Source organism: Bos indicus x Bos taurus, chromosome X, assembly GCF_003369695.1.
Source record: "Bos indicus x Bos taurus breed Angus x Brahman F1 hybrid chromosome X, Bos_hybrid_MaternalHap_v2.0, whole genome shotgun sequence".
NCBI lineage: Eukaryota > Metazoa > Chordata > Mammalia > Artiodactyla > Bovidae > Bos > Bos indicus x Bos taurus.
In genome coordinates, this window is record NC_040105.1 from 71,870,330 (window position 1) to 71,881,693 (window position 11,364).

Below are 11,364 nucleotides of genomic sequence, written 5' to 3' on the forward strand. Positions count from 1 at the left end.
ATGCAACAGTATCTCCCAATCCGAGCGGCCTGAGCCGCCATTGGCGGCAGGTCTGCTCCCTAAAAGCGCTGTGCTTGCCAATCTCTGAGCTCTGACAAGTCACGGAATCAGGGATCTGAGGACTGATGGCCCGCACATGTCCACTGGGAGGGAGGAGACCACAAAGGGGACTAGACTCCAGAGGACTCTAACTCCAGTTTAATCTTCTTGCATCCTGTCTATTCAAAGAACATTTATATGTATATATAAAAATACATTTTTTCCTCCTGCATATAGATTTAGAAAATTTTTTCTGAGTTCTCAGTTTTTCTGATTTTCCCGCTTTCCCTCCTTTGCCTATCCTCGGCGCCCTCCCACCCTCTCCCTCCCTAACCCAGCTCAGGTTCAATCTTTGCAGAGTACAGTTTTCTTCAGCCTCTCCAGGGATGGCTCTGAGCTCTCGGGCGCATGCCTTCTCGGTGGAAGCCTTGGTGGGGAGACCCATCAAAAGAAAACTACAAGACCCTAGAGAAGAGACTCAACCTGAGCTGCTTGAGAAAGAGGGTGGAGAGGAGGAGGACAGAAGGAGCAGCGCCGCTGCAGGGACGAAGAGTGAGCCGCCTGGTAAGTACCTCTACCGCAGCCCAAATCCCTGCGCCAGCTACCCTAGTTTGCTGGGTCCGAAAGTCTCAGGCGGGCCTCTCAAGGCTGCTTGAGGGCTGCTGGCCCAATCAAAGGATGTCTTAGCCCTATCAAAGGATGCCTTGGCCCAGCTGTTGGCCGCGTTCCGGGCTGCGGGGATATCTCAGCCATCTGGCTGTAGGGGGAAGTTTCAGAGCCTCCAAGTTCAGCCTATAGTATTGCCGTTCATTTGCGGTGAAGGGGAAATCCCCACAGGTTTGTGAAGTGAGTCTCTCCAACCTCCTGGAAACCCTGAGAGCCAGAGGATGGCTGTTGCTCAGAGTAAGAAGCAGGCAAGGACCCAGATCCCCAGGTGATTCAGCATCAGGGACCAAAATTCTCCAAAAGAGATGAGAGTGGGAAAATTTGAAGAAGTGTCATGCATTTCACAGGGCACGACCTGGGTCCCCTTTTCTCCATCAAGGGGGACATAGCGGGTATTTTGAAGAACTTGGAAATTAGTCGCCAAGGTTCCCAGGAAAGAGACAAGGCTGGTCTGTTCTGAGACAGGCGTCAGTGAGAAGGGGGTGCACGGCTGCGAAGCTCTCTCAAACTCTGGGTGTCTCTATTTCCCACAGAAAAGCGAACCAAAACAGATCCTTTAGCAACTACTTTCGGCTTTAACAGCTTTGGAAGTCTGGAAGAGAAAGATATTATTCAAGTGGAACTTCAAGGATCTGAGCTGTGGAAGAGATTCCATGACATTGGGACTGAGATGATCATTACAAAGGCTGGCAGGTTTGGCTTTGCCCAAGTTGTTCAAGGGCTTCACACAGTAGGCACTTAATGTTCTTATCACATAAAATGAGCTCCTCCAGTTTTATGCTCCTGTACCCCTCTCCCCATATCCACACCCCAGAAAAGTATTAGGAACCACTGTCTCTCAGTTGACCAGAGTAGGCCTTGCCTGGCCATTGTTAGTGGCTCATCCTTTCTTTCCTGTACACCCTGTTCTAAGAATTCATTCTCTCAGCTTCTGCCTGTGAAGTAAATGATAAAAATTAAACCTGCCAAGGCAGGTGCCAGATGCCACCCCCACGTCTTAAGCTACAGTCAGGCCCTTCTGTTAAAGCCTCACAGTTATTAGTGAACAATATCCCATCAAGCAGGCTGACTAAACTGAGCCCAAGTCAATTTGAGGTTGGTCTTTCCCTCTTCCTGTGGGACAGTTTCCTCACATCACCTGGGTAATTTTTGTGTATGTGAATCTTCTTAATTTCAGTCTTCTCCAAATCTGCCTCACAGAAAGCACCACTGATGGGAGGGGAACAGCTTTTTCTCTCCTATTTTTCTTCTATGTGGTGGTGGTGGTGGGAAGTGGGGCAGACGAAAGCCTCATGGTAAGAATATTCTGCTCCACTCAGAAATCTTGAGTTTGTTCAATCAAATATATAACCAGAAATCTTTCTTCATGAACCAAATGTCATTCCTGAACCTGTCTAGAATGAGAAGAGTATTGTGAATGCCTTTGATTTTCATTTGTCCCCAACCTTGCCCCTGCTCCAAACATTTCTAATCGTGCCCAGGTCAGTCGCTGTTTTTTCTCCCACAGGCGGATGTTCCCCTCTGTTCGGGTCAAAGTGAAAGGACTGGACCCAGGGAAACAGTACTATGTGGCCATTGATGTGGTGCCAGTAGATTCCAAACGCTATAGGTAACTGGGACCAAAGGAGGGTACTACAGGCCTGGAATGGGTATTCAGATCTATGGAACCTGACAGCACTGTTTTGAAAACTCTACCATTGAAGGGGGAATTTATTCTTCTGTGGGCTTTGAGAGTTGAGTTTTCTCCCTTAGACTGGAGTTCAGGGAGTTCAGACTGAGAGAAAAGAAGACTTGTTTTTCTTTTCTCTCATTCCTGGCACACAGATTTCAACTGGCACTTCAATGTACCCCAAACCTCTCACTGACCGTCTATCCTAGCCTTGACTCCACAAACTGCAGAGGGTATGGGCTCAACAACTAGGAGGGAAGCTGTTTAAAGGAATTTGGGGAGAAATGCTGGGGCTTCTGGGGCTCTACCGGGCTCTGGACTGTGCTACTTTAGGGCTGGGTCCTTGAACAATATTCTAATTTGCCACCCAAAGCTAGTCAAGCAGTTATCTTACCTAGGTCCATGTTTTTTCTTCCTTCCTTAGCCTCTTACCTGAAGCAGAGGCCAGGTCCCAGAGAATTCAAGTAACATTTCTCTTAATGTAAGCTCTCTACTTAAAGCAGGCTAAAAGTGGCCACACTGATCTAAAGTTAAGAGGCTCTTCTTAGCTAGCAGCCCAGAAGCTGGGGTCTTTGCATGCTTTAACTCAAGGGTTTGGGGGTTGGGTGGCAGCCCCTGCCCTCACTCAGCCAAATGAGCATTCAACCGAAATGGATGTCTAGCCTTTCTAGGAAACAGCCTGCATAGCGCCCAGTGCTGGGTGTGAGAGGCAAGAATTAGGCTGGGCTGGAGAACCTGTTAGGACCGTAACCCCAAAATAGCAGAACAAGCTGCTTTTCATGCTTGAACTGGTTTGGGAATTTGGCACATAACTAAGCCATTAAGATTGGAGACAATGGACAAACAGACATAGAGAATAGACCTATGGACATGGGGGAGGGGAGGATGGAGAGGGTGAGGTGTATGGAGAGAGTAACATGGAAACTTACAATACCATATGTAAAATAGATAGCCAATGGGAATTTGCTGTATGACTCAGGGAACTCAAACAGGGGCTCTGTGACATCTAGAAGGGTGGGATAGGGAGGGTGATGGAAGGGAGGTTTGAGAGGGAGGGGACATGGGTGTACTTGTGGCTGATTCTTATTGATATATGACAGAAAAACCACAAAATTCTGTAAAGCAATTATGCTTCAATTAAAAACATTAAGTGGGAAAAAAAAGATTGGAGACAATGGGAAAATCAAGACCACAGTGGGCAGAGTTCCTTGAGGGTATTCTGATATAAAGCATTGTGGCAAAAGGGGTTTCCACAACTGCTAGTGGCAGTGGGCCACACCGATACTTTCCTCACTCCTCTGCTTCTTCCCTAACACTTGTGGGACAGGAGGATTTTTTGGGTGTCTCTGCATGGTGAAACAAGTTAGATCAATTTTTGTTGCAGTTTCTGTAAGGAGATACAAACCAGACTATGAAATCCCATGACATTATACTTGCCCTGGCACTTTGCAGCATTTTAATGACATATGCTTATATACAGTTTGTTTTCTATCCCTGGATGCTGTCTGGAAATCATGTTAAATCCAGCAGCCCAGTGGTAAAGAAACCCTCTGCAATTCAGGAGACATGGAGATGTGGGTTCCATCCCTGGGTTGGGAAGAGACCCTGAAGAAGGAAATGACAACCCACTCCAATATTCTTGCCTGGAAAATTCCACAGACAAAGAAGTTTGGTGGGCTACAGTCCATGGGATCACAAAGAGTGGTACACAGCTGAGCTACTGAACACTCCCACTCACTTTGAGATTAGCAGGCAAAACTTGACCAAGTTCTTTAGAACCAGTTCACAGCAGCCCCTACTCCTGGCTTTGGCCGGTGCCTAAAGTCACACTCCACTCATTTTCAGGTACATCTATCACAGCTCCCAGTGGATGATAGCTGGGAATACAGACCACTCATGCATCACTCCCAGGGTCTATATTCACCCAGACTCACCTTGTTCAGGAGAGACATGGATGCGCCAGATCATCAGCTTTGATCGTGTGAAACTCACTAACAATGAGATGGACGACAAAGGTCATGTAAGTGTGCACAATCCTTTGTCCCAAGGAGAAGAGGAAGATGCCAAGGCGTCAGCTGGAGGTTCACCTTGGAAAGGCCAAGAAGGTGTCCCCCAGGTGTGCTAGTTGTGGTTTTCAGGAACTGTCCAAGTTCTGGGCCAGTGACCAAAGTAGCTCTTGTGACTTTTGTTTGGCATCTGAGAATGCTGGGGGTTGGAGATGGTGAATAAGAGAAGTTTGAGGGCTGAATGTGACTTGTTTAAACCAGGATGTCTGGTTGTGAGAGTGAAAGGGAACTCTTACCTGAGCAATCTGGCACTTTAGCTTTCCTGGCAATCACTGTGGGCTCTTCCCCTGAGGTGCACCTTCTATGTTTCATGGTATGGTGGAAGTCTTCTCCACAACCCACCTGCATGGAAGGCCTTTCAGGTCACATAGACCTTGAACCTTCTTCCCAGGTGCACATCACCTCTGGCCTGCCTGACCTGACACTGTGCTAGCCACAAAAGGAAGAAGGATTCTTCTTGGTTTAGGAGGTAGGGAGGGTCAAATAGTTTCCCATCAGTTAAATAAGCCCAGGGAACTTATGGCAGGCAGTTGGATCTCAATGACACTTGGGAACATTACATGCTCACCCACATTTGGAAGCAGGAAAAGACCTCAACTTGAAATGGAACCACTGCTTACTGGTGCCACTGTGGTGTCCATTTCCTGAAATCCCTTATACCTGAGAACCTCTGTCTAGTGCCAAATGGCACAGAAAAGTGGGGTTAGCCTAGGCTTTCTGGTTTAGCTTCACTTTTGTGTGGGAAGTTTCAGGGTGCTGATGAGAGGGGACCAGTGTAGGGGAGGGGAAGCCAATTACTAGGCAGAATTTGATTATTTCTCCTCCAGATCATTCTGCAGTCCATGCACAAGTACAAGCCCCGTGTGCACGTGATGAAACAAGACAGCAGGGTTGACATGTCCCGGATTCAGTCTCTGCCTGCTGAAGGGGTTAAAACATTCTCCTTTAAAGAAACTGAATTCACCACGGTGACAGCTTACCAAAATCAGCAGGTAAAGCCAACTAGGTCCCAGGCAAGCAGGAATGGCTCTGGAGAAGCTTTAGGGACAGAGTGAAGTTGTACTATATGGATTCAATTTTCCACAATTAAAAAGAAATCCATTAAAAAGAATCCATAGTCTTATTGCTAGTAATCAAGGCAAGTTTGATTATGAGTTTTGTGGATCTTGTGTTAAAGAAGAGCAGGACAAAGAATGCCAGGAGAGAAAGGTGATAAACATTCCAAATTTGACTTAGCAATATGCTTAATGTTTATTTAACACGCTATATTACACTTTGGAAGGTTTTGCTGTTGTTGTAACCATTAAAAGCAACAACAACAATGGCAGTGTTTTCTACTGAGGTCACTGACTTTATCTTTCTTTTTCTTCTGAATCCTTAGATAACCAAACTGAAAATAGACAGGAATCCTTTTGCTAAAGGATTTAGAGATCCTGGAAGAAACAGGTAAGCAATATAACAGTCACATCTAATATTTATATAGCCCTTTTCACAAGTACTACAGCTAAAGAAACTGTGGCTCAGAAGCCCAGAGTCCCTGCATTTTGTAACTAGTAGGTAGTAAGAAAGAAACCTAGATACTTTATCTCTAAAATCTTGCCTCCTCCCAACCCCCCCAACCCACTTTTAAGATATTATTTATTCTAGATTCTTGGGCTTTTATTTAGGGATAAACACTGGGAATTTTATTCACTCTTAAAAACTATAACAAAATAACTCAAAAGTTTACATAAATTATTATTTTCAAGAATTGCATTCTCAACTTGCTAAAGGTTGTACATCTTTTTCAGGGGTGTACTGGATGGACTTTTAGAGACATATCCATGGAGGCCTTCTCTCACTTTGGATTTTAAAACTTTTAGTGCAGACACACAAAGTAAGATGTTTCATTAATTTTTATTTTTAAATGTTAATAAAATAATGACCATCAGAAGCTCTGTACAAATACTACACAAGAATATAAGTACATGCTAGAAAATGTGTGCTTACAATCAAGTGAGTGTATATTTATCTTGATGAGGAGATAAGAAGCAAAAAGGGAGAGAAACAGGCAAAATGGAAAAGAGTGTAAACATGATAATTAATGGTGGATTTACTGACTTGTAACTTCTTGAGTTATCATTCATCCTGAGAGCTGTAGAAATCACCTGGGTCTTTCAGCAGCTCACTATCTCATATTCTTTAGAATCTGCCTGTGATACACTGAATTGAAGTGAAGTGAAGTGAAAGTTTCTCAGTCATGTCTGACTCTTTGTGACCCCATGGACTATACAGTCCGTGGAATTCTCCAGGCCAAAATACTGGAGTGGATATCCTTTACCTTCTCCAGGGAATCTTCCCAACCCAGGGATCAAACCCAAGTCTCCCGCATTGCAGGCAGATTTTTTTTTAATCTAAATTTATTTATTTTAGGAAGTTAATTAATTTACAATATTGTATTGGTTTTGCCATGCACCAACATGAATCCGTCACAGGTATACACGTGTTCCCCATCCCGAACCCCACTCCCTCCTCCTTCCTCCATCCCTCTGGGTCGTCCCAGGGCACCAGCCCCAAGCAACCAGTATCATGCATCGAACTCGGGCTGGTGATTTGTTTCATATATGATATTATACATGTTTCAATGCCATTCTCTCAAATCATCCCACCCTCTCCCTCTCCTACAGAGTCCAAAATAGTGTTCTATACATCTGTGTCTCTTTTGCTGCCTCGCATACAGGGTTATCATTACCATCTTTCTAAATTCCATATATATGCATTAGTATACTGTCATTGCAGGCAGGTTCTTTACCACAGCCCAAGTATATAGGAGTGGGTAGCCAATCCCTTCTCAGTGGATCTTCCTGACCCAGGAATCAAACCTGGATCTCCTGCATTGCAGGCAGATTCTTTACAAACTGAACTATTAGGAAAGCCCTGGCATGCACTAGTGGCCTTATTTTCAAATATGTTAGATATTAAAATAAATATTTTGTATTTTATGAGATACTTTCAGTGCATGATAAAAATGACTTCCATTAAATTTCATCATTACTTGGCTTCAATTTTCCTTTCATTGTTAGTAGGAAAAATAAATGTCAAAAACAATACTAAGCTATTCCAATTTGCTTAATTGCCATAAGCACTTAAAATAGCTGCAGAGCATTTGTTGTCAGGTAGTACATCACCTGACTAAATAATAACTTGACAATGCAGGCTTTCTGGTAGAAGAATGCATACCTTCATTTACTATGATATTCAATTATAAATAGAAAAGTCTTTATTCATGAGCAATATGGAATTATTTTACCCTTTTTGTCTTTACTTCATTAAAGTTGTTTGTCTTTAAACATTAATTGAAAGTTAGTTACATTATAGTTAGGTTGAATTTTACATAAAAATATCATAACAACTAATTGAAATGTAAAGAAATCAAGTCTAATTATTTAGTGAAATATTTCACTGAATTGACTGTATTAATTTGGTTCAAGTTGCCTAGAAAAATATGAACACTTATTTGATAGTATCACTTTAATACCATCTAGGCAGGATGATTTTAAATTATCCAAGTCAACACAAAACACATTAATTTGTAAAAAGCTAAAGATGATCATTAATAATTTAAAATATATATTTTTCTCAATTATTTAAGATGTCCAGAATGTTCTCAAATTACAAAGAAAAGGGGTACCATTTTTGTTTAAATGATATTTGGATGTTTAATTATAAAAGATATTTTCCACCCTGTTGATATAGGATTAAGCTATGTTTACATATAAAAATGGGCTTCTGTGGTGGCTCAGCAATAAAGAGTCCCCCTGCAATGCAGGAGACATGGGTTCAATCCCTGGGTTGGGAAGATCCCCTAGAAAAGAAAATGGCAATCCATTCCAGTATTCTTGCCTGAACTATCTCATGGACAGAGGGGACTGGTGGGTTACAGTCCATTGGGTTGAAAAGAGTCAGACATGACTTAGCAACTGAACAACAAAAAGTATTTTAAAATAGTTAAGAAAAATTGCAGGCAGATTCTTTACCAGCTGAGCTACCAGGGAAACACTAAGAAAAATAGTAGCCCCTAAAAAACTCCACAAAAACTTGATCAAGTTCAGTCAATAACCAATTTTTTTTAAAAATTAAATAATTACAAATATAAGGTGTAGAATCTAGATTTTCCTGGGCATTATATTTATCCCTGATTTTAGTAGATGCTAGGCAACCATAAAGGATCACCTAACAACATTGGTATGAACAGTTTCATTTTCATCTTGGTATTTTTAACCTGTAAAACTGTCTTTAATTCTTGATATAGTGCATCATAGACCTTTCCCCATCTGTGATTTTCACATAAGAGAAAACCTAATATATTAAATGTTCTTTTTTTTAATTTATAAGATTACTTTCATATGCAGTGATTTTTTTTAATCAACTAAAGCTTTCTATAGAATCTCAACCAACTTGTTAAATTTAATCTAGAACTTATTTTAGTAATTTTTTTTTTAAGTTAAAGATAAAAACTTTTATTTGTAAGATATAATTGGTTCTGGATCATATTTAATTAGGCTTCTTTTTTTAATTCATTGAATGAATGTTGCTCAAGTACCTGGTATAGTTCTAGAGCATAAAGAATGCTCAATGTATGATACATACTAGTAATGCTAAAAGTAGTAGTGGTAGCAATAGAGATACCATATTCAACTTTGATCAGAGGAATGGTCTTTTCCAAAGGAGTCAAAATAACTGTGGCTTCCATGGTGGCTCAGTGGTAAAGAATCTGTCTGACAAGCAGGAGACATAGGTTCGTTGCCTGGATTGGGAAGATACCCTGGAGAGGGAAATGGAAAACCACGCCAGTATTCTTGCTGGGAAATCTCATGGGCAGAAGAGCCTTGAGGGCTACAGTGCATGGGTTCTCAAAAGACTTGGACATAACTTAGTGACTAAACAGCAACAGCTAAATAACTCTGAACTTGCAAAGAAAGCTAATCTAAGAATGAAGCAGGGATAGTTATGGACATGATTACTGATTCAGTAGGAACATATAGTTCATTGTTCATTGATTGACTTGTCATTCACAGGTGGAAGCAGCAGCTCATCCCCAGTGACCTCTAGTGGAGGGGCTCCTTCTCCTTTGAACTCTTTGCTTTCTCCACTTTGCTCACCTCCTACATTTCACATACCTACAAGCTCCCTTGGAATGCCCCGTCCAGAGGTGTACCTACACAGTATCAACCTGCCCCTTTGCTACAAGATTTGCCCAAATAATTTTTGGCAACAACAGCCTCTTGTCTTGTCTGCTCTTGAAAGTCTAGCAAGCAACAACAGTTCTCAGTCTTCAGCCCCACTCATGATGGAAGTTCCCATGTTATCTTCTTTGGGAGTCACCAATTCAAAAAATGGTTCATCTGGAGACTTAAATGGACAGTGTCTACAAGCACCTAAATCTTCCAATCAAATGTATGAATTACAGGCACTTGAAAATATTTTATCACCAAACCCCATTGCTCAGGAAGCAATTGCTTGCTCTTTCCATCCTTCCTATGGCTTTTATAGATACAACTTCTCCACACCACCTAGACTGGTAAATGCTGCCAACCGTCTTAAAGTGAATGACAACAGTCAAGTTTCTTTCATAGAAGGCAAATACAATCACTCTCATTGGTATCCAAAAATTAGCCATTGCCTTTAATGAAATAGTCATGTTCCTAAAATGATTGCAAATAAGCATATATTTTCTTTATGTGTCACCAAAAATGGTCAAAAACTAAAGGGCTTAAAAAGCTTCATTATCAGAAGGATATTCCTTTGTTAAAGTGCTTTATGACATGCCATAAATCAGATATGAACTATAGCAATCTCTGATTGCAGTAGCCTTAAGTCTCAAAATAAGATACTCAATAAATATTGTTTGATGAGGTAAGATTACCAGTGAAAAATGACTTCAGGTAACAAAGTCCCTAATTATAGTGAAGCCTGTTTACAACAACTGCCTCTTAAATATTGGCAATGACCAAAAGAAGATAGATTTAATTCCTGTGAAAGCAGTGAAACAATTTCAACTTTACCTATGAATATTGGTATCGTTTTAATTATCTATCTCATAACTGTAGAACATTTCATTGTTAATTTGCCTTATACTTTTATACTCTGCTGTTGGGACATTAACATTCTAATACTAATATTTGCAGCCTATGGACCATTTAATCCTGAAGGAACATGAAGATTAAATCAACAACAAAATATTTTAAATAAATTTGATCTTTTATGCTCTTTTATTTTTTAGATCATTCTCAGGTGGTGTTTGTTTACTTAGTACTTTAGCAAACCTGGCATTTTATGTACAAAGTTTACAAATTTTTGTAGTCCTTCAAAAAGACTAAAAGTTATGATTTGAATTGTGAGTATATATTTGAATCCATAAATATGAAACTAGCATTACAATGGTACAATTTAATTTCACTCTTCTGCATCAATCATGGTAAACTATACAACATTAGCATAAATGAGACTTAATTTTAGTTTATGAAGTTGAAAAGTTTCCTTTCACCTGGTCCTACATTTTCTGGAGAGATTTGTTAAGTATAACCTCTATATCCTTAAGATGACTTGGATTTTAATTTTAATTTGATGCTGCTAGCTTTACAATTTATTAAGCCAAGGCCCTTCACATCACAATGGTATGACTTGAAAAACTAACTGCACTGAAAAACTGCTTTATAAAAACTTTTCCAGCACATATTAGGGAGCATAGTCAGTCACTCAGTCATGTCTGACTCTTCGTGACCCATGGACTAAAGCCCTCTGGGCTCTTCTGTCTATGGAATTTTTCAGGCAAGAATACTATTGTAGGTTGCCATTTCCTTCTCCAGGGGATCTTTCCAGCTCAGGAATCAAACCCAAGTCTCCTGTGGCTTCTGCATTGACAGGCAGATTAGTTACCACTGC

General features: G+C 41.0%; 1 protein-coding gene across 1 annotated transcript; it reads left to right on the forward strand.

The window, feature by feature from the left end:
• Positions 1 to 364: 364 nt before the first annotated feature.
• On the forward strand, positions 365 to 10,700 carry TBX22 (T-box 22). The gene is made up of 8 exons (XM_027534722.1): positions 365 to 603; positions 1,239 to 1,398; positions 2,213 to 2,314; positions 4,220 to 4,394; positions 5,268 to 5,432; positions 5,822 to 5,886; positions 6,231 to 6,316; positions 9,498 to 10,700. Exons 1-8 carry the CDS (start codon positions 426 to 428, stop codon positions 10,106 to 10,108), a joined length of 1,542 nt encoding a protein of 513 aa, XP_027390523.1. The 5' UTR covers positions 365 to 425; the 3' UTR covers positions 10,109 to 10,700.
• The last annotated feature ends 664 nt before the right edge of the window (positions 10,701 to 11,364 follow it).